General features: G+C 43.3%; 1 protein-coding gene across 1 annotated transcript; it reads right to left on the reverse strand.

Moving 5' to 3' along the window:
• Positions 1-336: 336 nt before the first annotated feature.
• Positions 337-24,266, reverse strand: LOC136428779 (uncharacterized). Its single transcript, XM_066418528.1, has 29 exons — positions 24,173-24,266; positions 18,479-18,732; positions 17,850-17,953; positions 16,854-17,004; positions 15,470-15,582; positions 14,602-14,949; positions 14,006-14,118; positions 13,559-13,850; positions 12,724-12,963; positions 12,248-12,425; positions 11,803-12,108; positions 11,512-11,690; positions 11,212-11,407; positions 8,589-8,735; positions 8,193-8,394; positions 7,869-8,027; positions 7,586-7,681; positions 7,219-7,380; positions 6,160-6,384; positions 5,564-5,719; positions 5,219-5,452; positions 4,800-4,949; positions 4,326-4,384; positions 3,625-4,177; positions 2,347-2,577; positions 2,003-2,158; positions 1,656-1,889; positions 1,252-1,401; positions 337-423 (listed from the first exon to the last, which is right to left on the reverse strand). The coding sequence occupies exons 1-29, from the start codon at positions 24,234-24,236 to the stop codon at positions 419-421; spliced, it is 5,457 nt and encodes a 1,818-aa protein (XP_066274625.1). The 5' UTR covers positions 24,237-24,266; the 3' UTR covers positions 337-418.
• Positions 24,267-24,516: the final 250 nt, after the last annotated feature.

The raw sequence follows: 24,516 nt of genomic DNA on the forward strand, positions 1-24,516 counted from the left end.
TCTGTTTCGTTGAGATCATTGACATATGATTGAGGGATCATTATATGACATTGGCGACCATAAAAAGGCCTACAAGATTATTGAAAATAGTCAAGAGACCCTGTGGATGCTTTTATTGTGTTTGCGTAGATTGAAATGGTTCATTAAATTCGGTGAGCCTATAACTTTATATTTCATTACCATTACATCATATTTCTTTTTTATTCCATTTCTAAGTAACGACTATTGTGATGAGTTTTTGCTGGTACATGTGTGTTTACAGAAGTGGCATTCTATCTTATGATTACGTTAGACTCCTTTGGGATGAACATTATTTGTACTCTACTAGCAACCTGGAAATTTTGAAAGAAAGTTGGGACGACTCGTGCTTGAGGTCCTCACGGTTTCAGTGAGCTCCATCCAGCACCAGTGGCAGTCATCAGCCTGGGAGGATAGACAGAACAAAGGAAATGTTACCATGCAAATTGGAAATCGAAACGGCAAAGCCCTTGAACACACCAAGCAGCGAATAATTTACCAAATAACGTCGTTTAACTTACCGATTTTATATTCATAATATAAGAAATCTTAAATCCATTTCCTAAGGACAATCTCCTAGCTTCTCTAAATCTGAAGATGCTTCAACTTCATGACAACTTTTATGCTAAAGCCACGCGCACATTTCCAAATGAGCGCCCGGCGGGCAGCTGGCGGGGACGATAATCATAATATAAAAGACATCGAAACACACAAAATGTAAAGAAAATTAGTCATGAGCAGAATTATATTTGTCTTAACGTTTTGCACACTTTTATTTTTGTCCCCAGGCATCATCCAAGTTCTTAATCGGTTTGCTTTTGTAAATGGGGGAGGAGGTGTCTAAGGAAATGAATTTGACTCCGCAACGCATATGCGCACACGTCATCACTTTTATTCATACACTTACGGATCAAGAGAGGCATGATGAAAATATAATGTCCCTCGATGTAGGCAAAATTGTTCTCATACCAGAAACACTAGCGTTTACGTTGCTGACAAAACAATGATCCGATCATGACAAAAATATTTCCATGTCAACAGCAACCGGTGACAAATTGTAATGCAAGATCTGGTTAACTCCTGTGATACGGCCTATTTCTACCACTCTCCGAGCCACCTACGCAGTCTGGAATAAATCTGTCCGGATATACAGCTTGCACTGTTCAGTGAAAACCTGGTGTGTAATACAAATAAAGAATACAATACAAAGCCGCTAGGAGGCCTAAATCGAACCTGTGGTTTGTTCGATCCCGACTCGTCGGTAGATGTTGTCGGCTGCGTCCACACCCCATATCTGGTTGCTGCTAGAGCTGACGTAAACTTCTTTTAGATCTCCTTCGATTTGCAGCCAGCTACTGCCTTGAGGCGTCTCAGCTGTCAAACCTTCAACGAGACACGGTTCATTTTGTCAATCATAGGGTATTGTCATTGGGAAACCAAGAGGACGAGTTAACTGGGGAATCCGATGTAAATCAGCAAAAGACAAGGCAGTTATTACTGTTAGCTAGTTAGTACAACAAATTGTACCAATTTGCAGCTGTTCCAGACAATGATATATATTTCCCAGATACTCTGCAAGCATGTTATGTACTCAATGCTCTGTGCTACAAATACTGTATAAAAACAAAGGGGCATACCTTGCCGTACGTAGACCATGTTATTGACGCTGACACCCCAGACCTGGCCATCTCCAGACGTGATTTGTTTCAAACCGCCGCTGACCTGTACCCATTCAGTTCCAGGTGAAGCCTCATTACCAGCCGTTCCTCTGCGGTAGTAGATCTGATCGTTGCTGTTCACGCCCCAAACACCGGCTCGTCCAACCGACACGAATTTCAGCTGCTGTCCCTCGACTTGTTGCCATTCTGTCCCTGAAGTTATAAAGATGAAAGAGCCAACAAGCGTCACGACAGTGCACAGATTTCATCGGATTTGCTACGAGATTGTATAAATCAATGACATGTTGATCAAAGTGTTATTTCACCTGCTGGATTGCTTGCGTTGATTCCGGCTCGCCGGTAAACCAGATCCCCGGAGTTTACACCCCACACCTGATTGCTGGTTGAGCTGACATATACCTGCTTCAGGCCTCCTGCGATTTGTTGCCAGCTAGATCCTTCAGGAGAACTTGAACTCATGCCTATAGTATTAGAACATTAGACATCTATGAATCAGTGCTGTTGAGACAAAAAAAAAATAGATCATGAGTGTGCTGTTGCTTTGGTTTGCTTTGCTTTGGAAGAGTTTGAATATATTCCCTCTTCATCAGAATTTGATAAGCACTATGCACTTTATTAGAAGACCACGGCTTATTGACCAATGACTGACCCTCTCGGACAAGGATTTCATCGATGCTGCTGACTCCCCACACAATGTTGTTTCCGGATGAGATCTGTTTCAGGGATCCATCGATGCCTACCCAGTCTGTGCCCGAAGAGGCCTCGTTCTGGTAAGTTCCTGTTCTGTAGTAGACCATGTCGCCACTGTTCACTCCCCAAACACCTGATCGGCCGACCGACACGAACTTTAGCCCTCCACCAATCTGTCTCCATTCTGTAGCTGTAGAAGACATTGATCCACTGAATTATAGAAAATTGTGTATGTCCTGTCAAGCCATTAGATATAAAGGAATGTCATTCTCACATGCAGGTCAGCTAGCGTCTAAAATAATCATTATGCACGATTTGAAGGATGTTGAATTCCTAAACCAAGTGCAAAATAAGCCCTAAGTTATAAGGGGCAACTACACAACGCTGAAAGAAGGCATCACGAGTTTTTCCTGTTTCTATGATGTCACCTTTCCGCACAACCTCTCCGGGCCACACTACCAGGTGCATGAATTTGAAAACGATGCAAAGTTGCTGCAAAATGCTAAGAAATTCTATACGACACTTCATCCTAGATTGTCCATCATGATAAACGTCCAAAGCTGTTCAACCTTCTTTCCGCTTGCTCAACAGAATTTTAAACATTCCATTCTATAGAGATAAATTCAAATACATTCTAGAAGGAGACAACCCTTACTGTGTACAAATAGGTGAATATATCAAAGAATGTTTAGATCTTAGAACTAGTAGTGTAAGTGATAATTTAAACTCGACATGTTGAAGTACTCTATTCATATACTTGCTATACTTGTACGAAGGTTAATTATTTTGTATCCCATTGTTTGTTGTTTGCATGTATGGTTGTAGAAGACCTTACGGAAGTCGCTGTACTTTTGTTGTGTCAATAACGATTTCTATAATGTGAAACATTTTGAGCTTCAACAGCATTGTATCTTATCACATAAGTTGACAGATAATCACATGATATAATACTCATGTCACATTTCTGATGCGTGACACTGAGATATTGAGCTTTATTTGAGAAAAAAATACGTAATTGTATTGAATCGTTTCACCTATACAAATTTGTAAACGTCCTTATCACAGCATCGTACATGTGGATGGGCATCATCGTTCATACGGTCCCTTTCGTTCGTCCAAAACAACTTTTTTTCGTACTACATCGTTGACGTTCGTGCGTTTATCTGTACCCTTTTCAATGCGAAATTTACTTTACTTATAGATACCAACATCGTTGTTGTCCAACTTCAATACTCACCCGTGCAGCTCGTTCTGTCTGCAGTACTAACTTGTTCAACGGGGCAGGAGTCGCAGCTGCCTGATCCACTCTGCGAGCTGTACTTTCCTGCCGGGCAGACTTGGCAGCTGGTGGACCCTTCGGAGGAGATGTACTGTCCTGCTGGGCAAGGATCGCAGCTGCCTGAACCACCCTGTGTGTTGTGTTGTCCTGCCGGGCACAGCTGACAGGTGGAGGCACCACTGGAACTGTACTGTCCTGCTGGGCAGAGATCGCAGCTGGCTGATCCACTCTGAGCGTTGTGCTGTCCTGCCGGGCACAGCTGACAGGCGGAGGCACCGCTGGAACTGTACTGTCCTACTGGGCACAGCTGACAGGTGGAGGCACCGCTGGAACTGTACTGTCCTGCTGGGCAGGGATCGCAGCTGGCTGATCCACTCTGAGTGCTGTGCTGTCCTGCCGGGCACAGCTCACAGGCGGAGGCACCGCTGTAGCTGAACTCTCCTACGGCGCACGGATCGCACGCCGTCCCGTCCGCTCTGCTGTAGGTCCCCGCCGTGCACAGCTCTTCCACCTAATGGGTATAGATTTGGGTAAGTTACAGCCCGTATGGATAATGATCCCTCATCAATATGTTCAGCCTGCGTTAAATCAGCAAAAATAATCTCTGATCTGCACCTCCAAAATGATATTGCCCAGTCACCTCTCGCCATACTACTCACCTCATCTCCGTTCACACACTTGTAGCCAGGCCGGCACGGCTCGCAGGTCAGTGTGTCACCTGGAAGAAGCGGAAACACCATAAAAGAGTGAGCAAGTGATTGATCGAGTTGAGCTGAGTTGAGTTGAGTGAGAGCGTGACAGGTGACAAATTGTAATGGGCCTGGTTAACCTCTCTGATATATCAATCAGCCTATTTGGCCAATTTCTATCATCATCATCATCATCATCATCATCATCATCATCATCCTCATCATCATCATCATCATCATCATCATCATCATCATCATCATCATCATCATCATCATCATCATCATCATCATCATCATCATCATCATCATCAACAATTTCTACCACTTTCCGAGCCACCTATGCAGTCTGGAGTGAATCCGTCCGGATATACAGCTTGCACTGTTCAGTGTGTGCAATACAAATAAAGAATACAATACAAAGCCGCTAGGAGGCCTAGATCGAACCTGTGTTTTGTTCGATCCCGACTCGTCGGTAGATGTTGTCGGCTGCGTCCACACCCCACACTTGGTTGCTGCTAGAGCTGACGTAAACTTCTTTTAGATCTCCTTCGATTTGCAGCCAGCTAGTGCCTTCAGGTGTCGCAGCTGTCAAACCTTCAACGAGACACGATTCATTTAGTCAATCATAGGGTATTGTCATTAGGAAACCAAAAGGGCGACTTAACTGGGGAATCGGATGTAAATTAGCAAAAGACAAGGCAGTTATTACTGTTAGCTAGTTAGTACAACGTTAGTACTACAATTTGTACTAACTTGCAGCTGTTCCACACAATGATATCTTTTTCCAGATACTCCCTCTTACAAGTACGCTATGTACTTTATACTCCATGCTTAAATACTATATGAAATATAAAGAGGCATACCTTGTCGTACGTAGACCATGTCATTGCCGTTGACACCCCAGACCTCGCCATCTCCAGATGTGACTTGTTTCAAGCCGCCGCTGACCTGTACCCATTCAGTTCCAGGTGAAGCCTCATTACCAGCCGTTCCCGTGCGGTAGTAGATATGATCGTTGCTGTCCACGCCCCAAACGCCGGCTCGTCCAACCGACACGAATTTCAGCTGCTGTCCCTCGATGTGTTCCCATTCTGTCCCTGAAGTTGAAGATGAAAGAGCCAACAATTGTCACGACAGTGCACAGATTTCATCGGATTTGCTACGAGATTGTATAAATCAATGAAATGTTGATCAAAGTGGCATTTCACCTGCTGGATTGCTTGCGGTGATTCCGGTTCGCCGATAAATCTGATCCGTGGAGTCTACACCCCACACCTGATTGCTGGTTGAGCTGACATGTACCTGCTTCAGGCTTCCTGCGATTTTGTGCCAGCTAGATCCTTCAGGAGAACTTGAGCTTATGCCTATAGTATTAAAACATTAGACAGATATATTTTGTATCGGCGCTGTTGAGACAAATAAATAAAATTAAATCATGAGTGTGCTGTTGCTTTGCTTTGCTTTGGAAGAGTTTGAATATATTCCCTCTTCATCAGAATTTGATAAGCACTATGCACTTTATCAGGAGACCACGGCTTATTGACCAATGACTGACCCACTCGGACAAGGATTTCATAGATGCTGTTGACTCCCCACACTATGTCGTCTCCGGATGAGATCTGTGTCAGGGCGCCATCGATGCATACCCAGCCCGTGCCCGAAGAGGCCTCGTTCTGGTAAGTTCCTGTTCTGTAGTAGATCTGGTCGCCACTGTTTGCTCCCTAAACTCCTTATCGACCGACCGATACTCTCTCTCTTACAAGTACGCTATGCTACAAATACTGTAGGCAAATAATTAGCCTACCTTGCCGTATGAAGATGTCGTCGTTGCTGTTGACACCCCAGACCTCGCCATCTCCGGACGAGATTTGTTTCAAGCCGCCGCTGACATGCACCCATTCAGTTCCAGGTGAAGCCTCATTACCAGCCGTTCCTCTGCGGTAGTAGATCTGATCGTTGCTGCTCACGCTCCAAACGCCGGCTCGTCCAACCGACACGAACTTTAGCCCTCCATCAATCTGTTTCCATTCTGCAGCAGTAGAAGAAATTGATCCATTGAATTGTAAAACATTTTGTATGTCCTGTCAAGCCATTACATTAGATATATAGAAATGTCATTCTCACATGCAGGTCAGCCAGCGTCTAAGATTATTGCGAATCCTTGCAATATTTCCATGCACGATTCAAAGGATTTCGAACTCCTAAACCAAATGCAAAATAAGCCCTAAGTTAAGGGACAACTACTCAACGATGAAGCAAGGCATCATTGGATTTGAATTAACATGTGCGTTAGAAATTATCATAGATGCATCAAAAGATAGATTTCGTCGCCATTTAAACAGTACAGCAAACGTTCAGCATAGCGGCCTGTCTGGAAGTTACGGCGACACAATGTCCATTGGCATCAGCATTGCTACACAAACAAGACCAACCAGTCCACGGCAGAATGATCCAGGCTCGTATTCTAAACGGACGGAGATTGCTATACTGGATTCATAACATGTTTGCGATTGCCTGCCATTTCATGTAATCGGCTTAAGCTATCTGTATCTGTATCTATACGGCGTAACACACCACCTATGCGACAGAAACCATTAATAGACATGTGTCATCGCTGATTTAGCAATGCACACTCGTGGGGTCTAAACAATATCTAAGTTATGGAGGCATGTATGAAATGGATACTGCAGCGCATACACACACAAGGCTCCTCGCTTGCGGTAAATGTACAAGTTTAATTTTTGCAGTAATAAGAGCCCTTTTCCTTGTGATATGATTTAGCACGACAGGTACCCAACCGTGATAACTTGTGTTATCCATCGGAAAATAAGTCTCTATGTCATCATCGGTAAGCTCAACTCACCACTAGTTGTAGATCCGGCTACGGCCTTCTGCCCAGGGCTACATCCTTCCAAACAGCTTCCGTCTGCTGCTGTGTAGACGCACACCGTGCACTCGTCCGCGGCAGGCCCCGTACACACCGCCCTTCCGTCTCCACTCACGTCAGAGCACAGGCTACTGCACCCTGCAAAACAAACAAGTTTTTTTACACAAATCAAAAGTAATGGGATGAAGATGATACGTGCAATATCTGAATGTCAATTCATTTAAAACCAGCAACACCTTCCTCACTTGTCCGACTGAAGGGTGTTAACATGCAGTAAATCAGGGTAATTATTATGAGATTACGGAAACGTTGTTTGTAAAATGTGCGACTGAACAAAGCCTACTTTTGCACACGCCGTCATCGTCGAAGTGAGTGAGAGGACAGTCAGCTACACACGTCACTGTGCCGTCAGGAGGGGTTCCCTCCATCCTCTTTATACCTAGATGTGCACCATGGACAAAGGTGAGGGTAGACAGATACATTAGCTCCAATGTAGCAGAAAAAAAAGCACAAATGAAAACAGTTTCTTATAATTAATTATCAGATTGTTGTACGACAAAATTTGTATTATAGCGGTCAGTAATGCATTGTCTATTTCAGGTGGCCTTTCAAAAGTCACAACTTACATTGGCAGTTGTTTGTTCCAGGGGCTAGGGCCATGTTTTCTGGACAGGCTGACACACACTCGAAGTCACCAACGGAGCCAGCGATGTACGGGTAGGCGATTCTCACATTCTGGCACGAGAGACAGTCACGTGGGTCGTCGGATCCTGTAGTCCTGCAGCCTAGAGAACAGAGTGAAAAAACAACAACAGAAAAACAGAATCGTTATCAAAGGTTGATATTTTGATTCTCACCGTGAACATTTGCGGCTTACATACAATTTGTCAAAGGTTAATGACCTGAAATAACAAAAAAAACAAATCAATTTTGTTTCGGGTCATTATTACCGCTGCATTCAACGTGACAGACTTGGACACATCTGTCGCCTTCTTTGACTGTTCCCTCGCGGCAGACGACGTTGAGGTCCGTAGGTTTGAATATCTGAGACACTCCCATCAGCTTCACGGGGTGTTCGCCGCTGCCGAACGCGTAGTAGTGCAGAGACAGGACCTCGGGAAACTGGTAGTCCAGCCAGACATGGCCACGCTCCTGTTGGACGTATCGTTAATCAAATGTTAGGACCGCAATGTCAAAATCTGGGAGCAACGAAGATCAAACTGTATAAAGCATACGCTTGTGCATATTTTCTATCAAAAGGCTTTTTTACCCTTCGATCGGATGATTTTTCATTAGATGATTTTACTTTCTGTTTTCTTGGAAATGTTCCAAGGTTAACTCTTTACCTCGTTGTCCGGCGTCTTTCCAAATTGTACCGTTGTTAAGGATTCTGTGACGTCTTCTGCTACGCAGACAAAGTAGGACTGGTACAGCGTGTCCGAACCCAGGCCTTTGGCTCCCTTGTCAAGTTGTGTAACTGCTAGTCGCAGAGCCTGTGCATAGATCGACAAACATATTCTACAAAAGTCTTGATCGGAATAAATCGCGACTCTTTCCTAATACAAGTAATAGTGCTTTGAAAATCACCCAGGTGACGCATATTTGTCACGAAAAATCAATTGTGGTTTGAAGTTTACTTGATGGTTTTGATCGTGTCGTCTTTTTCAGCTGTTGTGAGTATTGGGGGATGGGGGTCCCCGCCATTGTGATGGAAATTGGGAAGTGATCTCTAACCAGTTAAGCTCAATAAAGAGTATTCTTTTACTGGTGGTGAGAAGGCAGACGCTATCTATAGCATTTTCATGCCCATTTTAACGAGGAACTTCCCCTAGCTCTTTTTGATAAGTACAATGAGCCAAACAGCTCTCTAGTCTTAATCCCAGCAAGTCCACAGGACCAGACGGAATACCACCACGCCTCCTGAAAACTGTTCCCGAGCAAATTGCGCCAATCTTACAGACAATATTCTCCCAGTCAATATCTACGGGAGACGTTCCTGAGGATTGGAGAACAGCTAACATCGCTCCAATCTTCAAAAAGGGTGACAGAACAATGCCTTCCAACTATAGGCCGGTGTCTCTGACATCGGTCTGTGGCAAAGTGCTCGAACACATCGTTCACAGCCACATGATGAAACATCTAGACACCTACGGCATTCTGTCCCCGGCGCAGCACGGTTTCAGGAAGGGTCTGTCCTGTGAGAGCCAGCTGGTACTCACCCTCCAAGACTTGGCCAAGAATCTTGACCATAACAAACAGGTCGATGCTGCGGTGCTTGACTTTAGCAAGGCATTTGACACCGTGCCCCACGAGCGGCTGCTGAGCAAGCTCAAGCACTACGGCATTTCTGACCTCCTTCAGTCTTGGCTTAGGGCCTTCCTAACGGAGAGAACCCAGAGGGTTGTCTTTGACGGCGGAACATCTAAAGCTGTCAGGGTCAACTCTGGAGTTCCGCAGGGTACAGTGTTAGGCCCTCTACTCTTCCTACTGTACATTAACGACCTCCCCAACTCCGTAGATTCACATGTTCGATTATTTGCCGACGATTGCTTGATTTATATATTCTTTTTTCCCTCGCACCATACCCGAGTGGAACGCCCTGCCTGGCGCGGTTGTTACGGCTCCCACCGTTGAGTCTTTCCGCGCCAGGCTGGAGGCCTGCCCGCCTTAGCCTGGGACCTCCTCCCCCCCCTACTTTGCCCCTCGCGGGGTTATCTGGGGGTATATTCAGTTGAAGTTGAAGTTATCGAACCATCAGCAAGCCCTCTGACGCTCAAGCTCTACAGTCCGATCTCGATGCGTTATCAGAATGGCAAAATCGTTGGCTCATGTCGTTCAATCCCTCTAAATGTCACATCCTTCATATCACCCGTAAGAAGCATCCCACCCTAACCCAGTACTCCCTCTGTGGAGAAGCCCTTACCGGTGTTAAGTCCCACCCCTATCTTGGAGTACAACTGTCCGACGATTTGCGGTGGGACACCCATATCAACCACGCCACTAGCAAAGCCGGTCGTGTTCTGGGGGTCATTCGGCGCAATTTGACCCATTGTCCATCTAGGGTCAAGGCCACTTGCTACAAAGCGCTGGTGCGGCCTCACTTGGAATATAGTGCCATCGTCTGGGACCCGTACACCACCAAAGGGATACAGGCGGTGGAGGCCGTCCAGCGCAGGGCCGCCCGCGTGACCCTTAATGACTATCGGCGGACTAGCAGCGTGACACAAATGCTCAACGACCTGCAGTGGCCCCTTCTCTCTGAAAGGAGGAGGAACGCCCGCCTCACCTTCTTCTACAAACTTGTTAATAACCACATTAATATAGACACTTACAGTTTGCTGACACCAGCCCAGGGGCGGACCCGGGGGAGCCACGACCTCAAGTTTCACACCATCCACGCTAGAACTGACACATACAAACACTCTTTCTTTCCCCGTACCATCCCTCAGTGGAACACCCTGCCTGGCACGGTTGCGACGGCTCCCACCGTTGAGTCGTTCCGTGCCAGGCTGGAGGCCTGCCCGCCTTAGCCCGGGACCTCAACTCCCCCCCTACTATGCCCCTGAAGGGGTTATTTGGGGGAAACAACAATGTAGATGTAGACAATAAACAGATAACAGAAAATATACGTATCAATAACGACAGCCATTTTCTGTGCCGCAAGTAGCAAATTCTCCGAAATGGTGCATTTTCTTTCACATACAAATCAACAATGGGCCTTTCCTTTTCCGGTCCAAGAACCACACAGTCGAAGGCTATCCACAAAACTAAATCCCTTGGGAACGCACTCGTGCAAAGCGTTCGTAAAACTGTGATAAATGTCTCCGCCCCTGAGGCGTCGCAAATAATGAAAGGATTAGTAGAAATATGTGCATGGCCGATGGGTGAGCCTGAAGAGTAGAAGCCATTTTTCATATATGTATTGAAGTCTGCAAAATGAGATAATGGAAACAAAAGTCTGTTTACTACCTTATACATAGCCACACCGCTGGTTGAGATTTCCACAGTGACCCAAGTCTGATGGTCTTTGGGAACGCCGGCAAACACCAGGAAGATGTCGCCCTCGGACGCTGCAGTGAAGTGGATGCACTTTCCGCCGTCGGTTGGGTCAATGCGGTGTGAGTTGGACCACTGTAGGTTACAGGGCATCTGTCCTCCTGAAGAACTAAAAAAAAAAACGTTCAGTTGAGATGAACACTAAAATACAGTTTAGCCATCCGATTGTGGCAGTAATATCCTGTCACATGACGGCTATAATGAGCTGCTTACCTTTGCTGGTGGCTCAGATGGTCCAGTAGTGACTTGTACTCCGCCCTGCCCACATCCATGCCGTTGATCCAGGAGGGCAGGTCCAAAATGGCCGCTGCTGACGCGTCAAAGTCCTCCTGCGTCACGGTAAACATGCCCGTGTCTTCGTCGTACGTCATGACCAGACCCCCAACACTAACCTGAGTGTAGAAAACAGCGGTACATTGTTGGAGAACGACTAAGTTATTAGGAAGATTTTAAAGACATTAATGTTGCAGCTACAAGCTTGGTGCACATGTGTAACGATTCTACCTTATGTTGAGTGACGTCACCACTGTTGCCATTTCGGTGTCCGTCGAACTGTCTCGGGGCATGGCCCTCCCTAATGGTCAGCCACTTGTTGGTCCTGGACATGAACCTCACGAGAAGAGCGGCACTGGCGGTTAGAAAGCGCGCAATGTTGAAGGGCATGTCAAACACAACTTTAAACTCCTGTCCGCTGATCATCTCCTGCCAGCTGGGCGCTCCGTTGATGGAATCGTCGAGAAAGACCAACTCAGCAGTTTCACATCCGGGCTCTCCAGCCGGGATTTGGAAGTCGGAGCTGAGTAAAGGACCCTGGGATAAGAGGACGTGACTGAGTAAACTGATAACACTTATAAAAATATCAACACAAAATATCAATTTTTTTCAGATAAATCAAGAGTTACATGAGCTGAACTTAATCGTAAATATTTCCAACGTCAACTTGTCCTACCTCCTCCAGGTACACCGCAATGGCGCGCTTGAGGGCCAGCCGTCTCTCGGTGATGGACTGTTCGATACCACTTTTCTCTTCAAAGTCGCAGTAGCGGATCTCTGATTTGGTGGTGTTGCCGTCAGCCATGTCTTCAACGTAATATTTGCGACCTTTTCCGTCTTCACTGAGGGTTTTCCTGTAGGAATAAACATGAATTGCTTCAATATTAAGAATAAACAGTTTCAAAAAACAATATAATCAATTCTTCTTAAGTTTAGTGTGCGACTAGTATGGTACGTAATGATTAATGTTCTTATGAATGTAAGATTGGAAATTGAAGTGTTACCATAGTGGTATGTAAGATTCACACAAGTATCATCAAGAGTGTACTCATTGAATTTTCTTCATGTATAGGGACTCATTTTTCCACACAAAACGTTATGAACTTCTGTCAAACTGATTTCTTATAATCCGATGTCAACAAGATAGCACACCTTCCAAAGCAGCCGAAGTCCACGACTCCATGCGGAAAAAAGGAGTCAAAATTCATGTCCAACAGGTCGGTGATGGTGAGCATCCTGAACTCGAAAGGTTTGGGATACTCCTCAATAGATTCCAGCCAGTCTTTCAGAGAAGTGCCGAATGATGTTGTGTAGAACTCTGTAATGGCAGCGGCGATATTCTGGTCTCCTCCTTGCACCTCCAGGACTTCATTGCTGAACTCATATTCAGATCTGTGGTAAAGATGTAAGAACCAGTGATATACAAACTTTGAGTTACAATTGATTATCTATCAGACATTTCATTTGTCACAACATGCTATGTACATGTATCTTATGATTACGAATCAGACATTTTATTAGTCATAACATGTTATGTACATGTAGCTCATGGGTTAAATAGGTAGCTCCTTTGTGGCTTTTTTCTTATGTAGTCGTAACGCGAGTTTCATTTGTCTTTTAAGACCTTAATGTTCGAATGACTTAAAACCTCCTAGTTAAAAAGATCGTCTAACGTTTGTATGACTGACGCTAGTTACATGTCTCCTCACCATGATGAAAAGATAAAACTAAAGTACTCTGGTCACGTCACCAGAGCCCAGAAAATCTCAACCCTGCAAGGAAAATCTATTGCACCAGAAGCAGAGAAAAGCCACACAGGAGATGGGACGACGACATCAGGGACTGGACAGGCAGAAATTATCCGACTGTACGCAGAGTACTATGGATAGGACAGGATGGAGGAAACTTGGACTGAAAGCTAGCATTATACAGTTTCCGACCTTTAATCTGTAGAAGGGACAAGGTCATTAATAAGGCGTAAACTCACGTAGCTGCTGTATCACTGGAGCTTTCCGACGTCGCCGTTCCGCTGGTTGCTTCGCCGGTTGAGCTGGACGTCTCCTTCTTCGTCTCATGTTCATGCCACCAGCTGCTGGACTTGGTCTGGGTCTGCTGGGCGGAGTACGTGCTGAACAGTTTCTTGAAGTCGGACTGGGCTGCCGTCACAAAGGTCTGCTTAGAGTCTTCAAAACTTGCTTCCTTTGTTTTGATGATCTTGAGTTGTCCTCCGAACTTCGCTGAAGTGATGTAATGAGTCCCCCATCGCAGAATGAATTTTTCTGACAAGAGAACACATTGCGTTACTCATGGGTCGATAAAGGTTGTAGTTTTGTGACTTGAAGCTTCAGCAAAATGAACAGGTAACATCGGTAAGCCAACCAACTCAGTTTCTACATGGACAATAAAAAAAGAACGAGGCCAGTTAGATACTTACGAAATTCCTTGTCTGCTGCTATGGCAAAATACGTTCCTGGTAAATTCAGGAAGTCACGCAGGAATGCCAAGTTCAAATTCTCAGGCCCAACGAAGTCCAGGAATATTTCGTACCTATTGAGGATATAGGATGAAAAAATACTTCTTTTAGATTCTGCTTCATCTTGTGAACAAAATATGTTCTGAAAACTATAAGGTCATTTAAGTAAATAATGATGTTGACTCAAAGGATGCAAGGCGTTTTAGATGTTAGGGCTCTTGCCTTAGAACCTAAGGTTGAGGTTTCAAATCCCTAGCCACCCCCTATGTTGCACTCTTGGGAAAGGCACTATATACGCATGTCCTCACCCTGCTCAGGTGGAAACGAATGCCTAGCTTTGGTAAGAAAGTTCTCTCGGATAGGACGTAAAGGTGGACGTCCCATGTTTTGAAGAGCCAAACGATTTATCGAAAAGATAAAAGGGATATGCCGGTATTGTGGCTCAAACCCTACAGTCAATTCCTCCTGCAGGTTGACATCTTGAAAAGGAAATACTCGCCTATTATGTAAAACCGTTCACAAGTTAGCTTAATTTCAATAGATAGACAAATCATTACCTGAAGACGTTTATTTCCATCATAGCCATGAACGTCCTAGTGGAGGTCTCCGTAAGTTGAGCGCTTGCTTGTGAGTTGGCTTGAAGACTGGACGTTTGTCGATCGCTACCGGACTGAGATGAGCTCCCGCCTCCGACAGAAAAGACCAGCCCGAATGCGCCCCCGCCTCCGCCGTGACCTGACGCCTTGTTCATCTCCCCCTGGAACATGGCTTTAGCAGACGTCACGGCAGACTTGTCCTCCAGGTAGTGCCGGTATTCGTCCAAAGAGCCGAAGGCGGCGGTCTCCGCCGCCGTCTCGTAGATCCCTTGTACGGTCATGATGTCAGGCACGTGATACTCTTTGTATCTAAAACGGCATACATAGACATATGTACAAGCATTGGAAGTAGCAGACCAGACGTCTTCAGTACAAGTCATTAGACTCCACAGAGTAAGAGTAATCCGTCATATCAACAAGGCTTCAGGTAAAGAAAACGTGTCAAAGGAAAAGGAGGGCACTGTACACAGCAGATGAATCACCAAAGGAGAGGCCCTAAATGCCCATGCTACACAATATAGCATGTACATGTGTTTTTATAATTCGCGCTAGTCTCCTATTATTGAACCATTGACATTCTCATTCAATAATACTAGAATACAACATGGGGTATTCCGTATCACCCGAGGTACCAGGCCGACCGCGGGTAGGATCTCCGAATCCGGTATTCGAATTTTCGACGCGAGTGTAAAACGTACTTTCTAACGATTTTGATTTCCGAAGCAGATATTTTTGTTCGAAATGTTGATACCTGATTAAGGTCTAATAATGTTTACTTCCCCGTAAGCATTTTGTTAATATCTATACAATAAGAAGTAAAAGTCCCTACCCCTGCAGTCCCTCGCAGGCCCGCTGGATGAGGCTTTTCTTCCTGGAGTCAGTCGAGTATTCACCTCGGCCATCAAACCCAGTTCCCAGGAATGTCGCTCCGTCAATGATGTTCTATGGTTGAAATGAGAAACACAGCTTGTTTTCATCTTTAAAAGTTCCTGTGCCTTTTGCATTGAAACTGAAATATGATGAGCCTTGATGAAAAATGATCAGTCTAATTGTAGTCTTTAGTCCTTAAACAATTTTAGATAAGAATCTTATTACTAAGTGTCTCACATTCGTTTTCTATGAGTCTTAATTGATGGCCCGTCAACATGGAAAAAACAAATTAATCTCATTTGCAAAATAGAATATAACAATATAGGGATTATACGGAAAGTAGAAATCTTTTATCCCCTAAAACGTTTATTACTCTGTACTATAGTCTTGTTTATCCCTACCTAACCTACTGTAAAATCGTATGGGCGAGTACATATTCTACATCACTTTAATCACTTTTGTTACTTTACAAACACTACGTTAGAATAGCCTCAAAAGTCTTATTCACTTTCCTTGGTGCATCGTTTTTTTTAAACCTAAACGTTCTGACAATATACGACATAGATAGACTACAAAATAGTTTGCTGATGTATAAGATAAAACATAAATGTCCATGATATTTTATTATCAAACTCAGACGTCCACAGCCACCACACAAGACAAAGCAATCATCTAAGGCCCATTAATGTAAAATGTAACCAGAAACAATTTACAATCATTTTCAGGGGTCCCATTGTTTGGAGCAATTTAAATTAAGACAATAGAGTTGAGTCCCTCTTTTGTTATTTTTCAGTGTCACGTTATAGCTGACTTTATAAATAACCCTTCATTTTACTAATTTGGTTTGCATTTCTTTGTTTACTACTTCTAGTTTAGCTTCACATTTAATGAAAATCCATGTATGATTGACTTGGTTGTGATAATTTCATTATTGTACTGTATTCGCACTATATTGTTTCATTTATTTATTGCCATGCTTATTTCTCTTGTTTAATTGATTCATCTGAATTGTTAAAATTTGATTAGTAATGTATAAAAGGGGGGATTTTACATAAGCACATAGCTTTCAGCCCTCCTTGCACTGCACGGTCATATTCTTACTTGTAAATTCATTGTTATGTATCTATTTTCTAAAGTGAGAAATGAAATAAACAATAAACAAACAAAGCATTTATACCATGGTTACCTTGTTTTGTGGCCAATAATAGCCAACACAATTTTAAATCTTATTTTCTCATCTCACCTTAAAACACGTCTAGAAGCTCCTACTCTAACTGGAAAGAACAACTCAGAAATATGTACTGACAGCACAGGGCTACATGTATATCGATAAATGTACTTACAGCACAGGCTTCTAACGGGACGAAGGCATCGTAACACGGGTCTCCTATCTCATACCCGGTACCGAAGCATCCGTTCATCAACATGGGCCCGACTCCCATTGGGTAGATTGCTGGCGACATGCCGTCAGAACTGTCGTCGTTACCCTCGTCACTGTGAAAATAAATGGAGACCAATATAAACCGAGACTGGGCTACATATCACAATCAAATGTAGAAAATATCAATTAGAAATACTGATAACAATTACCAGATTAGAAGAAACACTGATCACAACTTGATGTGGAAACACTGATCACAACTCAATATGAAAATACTGCTCACAACTCAAAGTAGAAACACTGATCACAACTCAATATGAAAATACTGCTCACAACTCAAAGTAGAAACACTGATCACAACTCAATATAGAAACACTGATCACAGCTCAATGTAGAAATACTGATCACACCTCAATGTAGAAACACTGATCACAACTCAATGTAGAAACACTGATCATAACTCAATGTAGAAAAATGATCACAACTCAATGTAGAAACAGTGATCACAACTCAATGTAGGAACACTGATCACAACTCAATGTAGGAACACTGATCACAACTCAATGTAGAAACACTGATCACAACTCAATGTAGAAACACTGATCTCAATTAAAAAGGAGTAATACCCACTATCCTTCATCGGAAACATTACATGCCACTAGGCTGTGCATATGAAGGGAAACAATGGATTTTCTTAGCAATGGGCATATTTTACATCAAAACAAGATCTTCCTTTTTTTGGAAGACATATAGAATTTTCAGATATTTGCTGTTTACTATATGTTTCTTTTTATCATATGCATCACTGTTACACAGATAAGATAGCATTTATCTTATATGAACCGTTGGTCATCTACTATTCGTTTGTACCTTTCGTCATTTATGGTCTACTGAAAATCGTTCTTGACGTTATGCATACATCTACCGTCTGAAGCAGAAATCATTGGAGAATACATACTCGTCATCATCTTCTCTGTCAAATTCCATCCGGAGTTCGTATCCAGCCGGTGAGTACGTGTCTCCTGTGTTCGTGCCTCTGCCGTGGATCACTTTTACTCTGGCCTACAGGCAAAGTTCAAAGTAGATAATTGTCAATGACTGAGATTAATATAGAAAAGCTACCATATCACCCCCCCCCCCCCCCCGTTACGTCTATCCGCAACTTTGAAAAACAGTGAGTTTGGACACACAGCACAAAAGCACGATTTTGTAAAAGGCCAGTCTTTTCAGTTGGCACCCACTATCCACGTTGCAATATGAGGCTGCTTGAAATGTCTGTTCACAAGATCTTGGCATTAGCTTCAGTAAGTTTTTTCATTGTGTCTCTTATTACCTGCTAATCATAACCTTCATTGACGTTTCACACCGCCGGTACATGTGGCCTGTAGCCTGCTGAATTATGTTCTATACAATGCCTTTTAAGAAGAGCCACCATAACTTTCAGACGAGGGAGTGAATCGTAACGCTCATTTCCATATTCAATAGTTTAGCGTCCAATTACGACGCCTTTGTGACGTTGTTCTGTATTTTTAAGACCTTTTGATAATGTCACTGGTACAGTAGTCTATGATAACATCTCCCTCCCACCTCTTCAATACCGCCTCCGACACCCGCTAGGAGGACTCCGCCCCGCGCCAGGACATCGTCGAACTCCTCGTCAGCCTTGTCGAACTGCCCGGAGAAGTAGTCCTCCAGGGATCCAATAACCTTCTCCTGGTGGTTCTCCACGACTCCCTCCGCGATCCTGTCCCCGAGCGCCTCCACCACCTTCCCGCCCACATCCTTGGCGGCGGACGCCACAAAGGCCGGAACGGCACGCTTCTCGCGGTGGCTCGCTGGGACTGTAATTCAAATCGTATGTCAGGATTTGCTGTGTACAGACGTGGAGCTTTAGTCTGCCAAGGAAGCTCAAGATGGCATTTCATCAATGGCAGAGCATAACCTACAGTCTTTCGCGGCCTGCGTACAAGGTGACAATATAGACGCCCGAACTGTCTGGTAGCCAAGGCTTCGGATTGCAGCAAAATTTTGGTATTGAATGACTTCCTCTCGCTTCTTGGTAATTGTATGAATATTAATGTAGCAGGCTGTGTGATTAGTTAGAGTTGCTTTGTCGAAGGCTGTAAGAAATATAAATTTCTCTGTACTATTCAGGTTTCTGAAGTAGGGAAATTTACTTAACACATCACTGAAAATAATCATTCTATCGCTATCGTACAATGGACAGTCTACAATAAAATGTACTTCGTCGTCTAATGAAACAACTAGAGAACCATTGTGAATAAAGTATCAGTAGAGAGCGAACACTTCATATTACTGAAATTTACAAAACAACACTTCGAATTTGGAAAAAAAACACAAACTGTGTGAAGGATTTATACGTCAAAAACGCAACCATCAACTTATCAAATTATTGAATTCAATGAATGTCGGAACTTTTATGGAACTTTATAAATGTCAAAAGCATTGCTGTTTATAGAATTGACTGATATTACTACCATCTTCATTTAGAAGGGACATGTAAATATTGCTCTTCAAGAAAGGAGACCCGGAGTCTATAAAAAGCTGGAGACATTCGGGTCTGTTAATTTTTTCTCCTACAAATAAAATCAAGTCAAATCTGGATAGATTGATACCCTCGTTACAGTATTGAATATAACTATATGAATAAAGTTTATGGGTAATTTAATTTTGGCCCCACATTTGACAACTTGGTTGAAATATTTAAGGAATAAACAGAACTGTTACATCAATGGTTGGAAAATAGTCAGTCTTCAAATCAAAAGTGGTGCTGTGATGTTGTTGACGGCTCTACTCTTCATAAAAACTAGCAAAACATGCAAGGTGTCACAGTGAACCAGGAAGCAATTAAACTATGCTGAGTTGCAGATGATTCAATTACTGTGGAGGTGTAAACCTTGAATTTGAAATAAACTTCACTGACGAGAAGTACCTGCATGGGAAGACATCCCACCTTTTACAATGAGATTATTTCTGCTCTCTATTCAGAGGATCTCTCGCAATAATCATCATATACATATTTTTTTGAATGTTTTTTTGTCAAATTTGAATCTTAACAAAAGCGGGTCATCTTTAAATGTTTGTTACTGCCAAAACATTTCGTGCAAAATTTACATCATTTGTCTTGTTAAGATATGGATAATAACATATGTTAGAGGCACCTAAATTTCTGTTCATTTGTTGGAGTTACAGTAGGCCAAAACGGTCCATTTTGAGTGAGAGAGAGGCCTTCACAAGGCGAAAATCCACCATTTTGAAAAATGACCGTTGCCGACCCAAAACTCCCCCAATTTTGTAGGTTTGGGCCAAGGCCCCACCACCACACAAAATTCACGAAATTCTGTTGTTGTTTTTTACTTTGGCCACTTTTTCCTCATTCTGCTTGGGTGGTACAGACAACCACTCTTAATCAAGAAGACAAAAATGACATTGCCCATACTTTATCTTCCATCTACAAATAGGGTTATAACTCTTTTTGATTTTATCATTTTACAAGAGGGCATAACATATTGTGTAATCACCCTACTACCGTTTCTACATATCCTTGTTGTTCAGTTTTGGTTAGGTTTGTAAATATTGATGATATTTTGTACAGTTGTGTATTCCCTGAAACTGCGTAATTCAGCCTTTTTACTTTGTATCATTAGGCTGCAATGTTGTTTTAGCTCTGTATGAATTTGCGAATAAAACCATTTATATATTTCTACATAGGCGTTGATTACATGAAAGTTCAATTTAGTTCATCCTCAGTGCGGTATTACTTGTCTGAATATGTATCCAAGATTGATGGACGAATGCAGTTATTACTAAGTTTTTTATTTAGCGTTCTGAAGTATATTATGAGTACGAAAATACTGGTATACTGCCAGACATTATTTTTTTCCCCTGTATTTTTCATTATAGCCAGGCGCCTGATTTAAATGAATAGATAAAAAAAGAATAGACTCTGGACAAAAGATATGCGCATTTAAGACAGGAAGAAATGTTAGCATATATAATGTCAGTATGGTGAAGCGAGTATGACCCCTTAGGGGAAATGGTAGAGCCCGGGGGTAAAGGTCACTCAGGAAGACCAGAGAGTCCGGGAAGAAGGCAGAATGTAAAAGTCTGTGCTCCCAAAGAAATTTGTGTGGTCGAGTATGACCCAAGAAAAACAGTAAGTATGAAAGTACGATATAATGGAATAACTCTGTAAATTCGATTACACATATGAACACATTAAGAAGCAGTTTTATTATAGATGAAGATGAAAAACAGCATAGTTTTCCTATGATTTTCTTTTTGTCTGACTTACTGCATTTATTCCCAATGGGGAATAAATATGCAAGAAACCTTGTCAGTTATTTGTCATTGTCAGTTAACAGTGGCATCGTGTGGCGCAATCGGTAGGGTGTTTCGCCCAGAACCGAGAGGTCCCGGGTACGAAACCCCGATGTGCCCCGATGTTGTGCCCTTGGGAAAGGCACTTTATACGACTTTCCTCACTCCACCCAGGTGTGAATGGGTACCTGACTTCGGTTGGGGAAAGTCGTATTGAGGTCACCTGCTGGCGTCGAATGGCAGCCGGCCAGACCCTTGCGATGGTTCCACAAAGTGCAAGTGTGGAGCAAATATATATCTTGTGTATTACAGACGAAGCCACTTAATTGCACCTCGGATAAACGCACCTTCCATTTAATTGCACCGAATCCCGATATCCAAAACCGGTTCCCATTCACTGCATTGTTAGTGACTCCGGATATCTGCACCGCGCTTGGTCACCAATGCCGGATAACTGCACCAATTTTTTTTCAAAAATCCTCGACAAGTTAACTGAAAAGGTGCGCTAAAATCGGCAAACGCGGTACAAATGAGCCGATACCTGCCGGTGTAAAGGCGCAATACCGCCAATATGTTTGAAACTGTTTTGAGTAAGGTTAGCAAAAGAAGGCGGTCTCCATTGACAGTTACGTTGATAGGAATCGTATGGGAGGTCCCGGGCGGGTCACCCGTAATCAGTAACCAAGTTTTAGTTTCAATTCCTAGTTTCATGGCGGTACATGATTTATGCAAATCGACAACTGCACTCTACGTATACGGTAATGTAACACAGAAACTGTTATCCTATGAGTGGCATGACGATGTTTCAGAATGCCTGTCCTGTAACATTACGGTCGTTGTAATGCGGTAGATCGCATGGAAAAATGAAAGAATGCAAAATCTTTTAAAACAGGTTCGTAGTCATTTCTCTATTTTCAGCAAAGGGTCAATAAATAAAGTTAATAACTGAATAATTTCGTCTGTTTTCTTTGTGTTAGTGTTTCTGACTAACAATACACCCCCTCGCCCATGGTGGTGCGGTACAGCTGGACATTTGGCATAATTGCACCAGCCAGATAATTGCACCAAAAACGCTGACAACTGGGTGGTGCAGTTAAGCGGATTCTACTGTATATGATTGCAAACCCTGCAGTAATGCAGCACTGGCTGCCATTGCACGGGTAATTTCTGACCAATAAAACATTTTTCATTTGTTGGATAGAACATTTGCATCATGTTCATTACAACTCAGTATGCAGGATTGCAAGCATTTGGCACGTAAGCAGTTTTCCATGTCCACAGGTTTTCTCCATTATATATGCTTTAGATGAACGGATCGTGTAAAGAAAGGAGCCTGCAAGGTCCGAGGATTTTTTTCCCACGGGCCTCAGTGAATCAACGACTCTTGAAGGCTCCGTGCTGCCCAACAGAACCTTCTGCAGAGGTTTACAATGTGACGTCATGTCCGGTCAGGCTGATATCAGAGTGCAGAGGCTCAGATACCCGGAGCCGTGGGGACTCCAGGTGGCCTTCTGACGCATGACTGACAACTCCTCCTTTCACAAACATGTGAACAAGTCTTTGAGAAGATGGAGTCATGCTTTACAGCCTAACCATAACATGGACCTGAGCAGAAAGTGCCACAGGCAGCGAAATTTGTCTTTTTTCATGTTGAATGATTTCCCATTTTACAACTCTATTATATTGTACAATTGTATAATAACATTCATGTTGATAGACAAACTTCAAATGTTGTCATTGGAATTGTCATTACGCACAAGTACGCCGTGTCTGTTTCCAACGACTGTGCTGATTAGCAACATAGATAAACCAAGTCCATGCACACGGCATCCAAAATGTTCTTTTACATATTCATTGTTGGTTTCTTAAAAAAAACGGTATTTTGACAATTATGATGGTAGCGCTGAATAGATTGTCAATGCGTAGCGTCTGATCGGCCGCAAAATATACGACCTGTAACAGTCACACAATTGTTATACAAGATATAAAGCTATACAAAATATCAAACGTTTTGGTCTCCGAGTGCCTATTGAGTAGAAAACCAACCATATTTGCGTTCGAGCAAGCAAGCGCAGGGAATGATCACAGCCACCGTTACATGTATTACGTGTTAAGATCGTGAGGTAAATACGTTGATACGTTGGGCGCTTTACCCCAACAAGAGGGGTGTTGCCCAGTATCAACCCAAGAAGATCAAGTATAACGGAAACAAATATGTAGTGGAATAATGGCTGGTCTAGTGGTAAGCAGTCCTGTCTCTGGCCCTGGAGTTCGATGGTTCGCATGCATGTTACTGGTAAGGACTGCAGTTCATAAACAGGTCATGACGCTGACGGTGTTTTTTAACCCGGCGCCACAATTCATGCGAGCGTCGGCCGAATTTGTAGATCGCCCGAAGCTCGCCGAATTTCAAAATCGCCCGGGCGTCGACCGTATTTTCCAAAATTTTCAAAATCTCGCGTGACGTCCGTCGAACACTAAAATCTTGCCATCTCTTGGACATGGACGAAGTCAGAATTGACTAACCTGGTAAGAGGCCAATATTTGGATCAACTTTGATTTCTAGGAATCGCCGGAAGCCCGCGTAATCGACATACTTCGGCCGAAAATGCACAGTTGAAGCTCGCCAACACGTCGACCGAGCTGAATTTCTTATTTGTGACGGGGCTTTACGACATCTCTACCAGGTTAATTGGAGAGCCCCCCCCCCTTAACTTATCAATGGGAGTAGGCTTCCCTCGGTGTGACTGAATCAAACTAATCACTCCAGGCTAATCTGTATTGTTCTTTCAAGAATTGAACTAGTGGTTTAACCTCAAAGTGGTCTGATATTAATAAGATACTTTCCACAAACCATAGCGATAGAGACGACAGATTTGCTTTAAAATCGCATCATGTAATATTTAGAATAGCTGAAGCACATTTTGTTGATGAACTCACCAGCCGGTGAAGCCATGACCCATGCAGTAACGCCACACAGGCACAGAAGGACTTCCTTCCACATGTTGGAGGCCCGCAGACACAGGTAGACTCGGCAGAACTGGGGAGCGAACAGATCCCTATATTAGTCATGCTTTGGTCACATTGAAACATGTGAAACACTCAACATATCTTGACTTGAAAATTTGTCCACTGAAATGGTTTTCCAAATAATGAATAAAGTCCCTTAATCTTTTGGCTCGTAACAAAAAAGAAGCAGAAGCCAAAAGAGTGTGCTTCCGAGATATCTACTTACAAGAGCAATCCGCTCTTGAAACTCTGTCGGCAACCCTCGGTAGTTGTCG

Source organism: Branchiostoma lanceolatum, chromosome 2, assembly GCF_035083965.1.
Source record: "Branchiostoma lanceolatum isolate klBraLanc5 chromosome 2, klBraLanc5.hap2, whole genome shotgun sequence".
Lineage (NCBI taxonomy): Eukaryota > Metazoa > Chordata > Leptocardii > Amphioxiformes > Branchiostomatidae > Branchiostoma > Branchiostoma lanceolatum.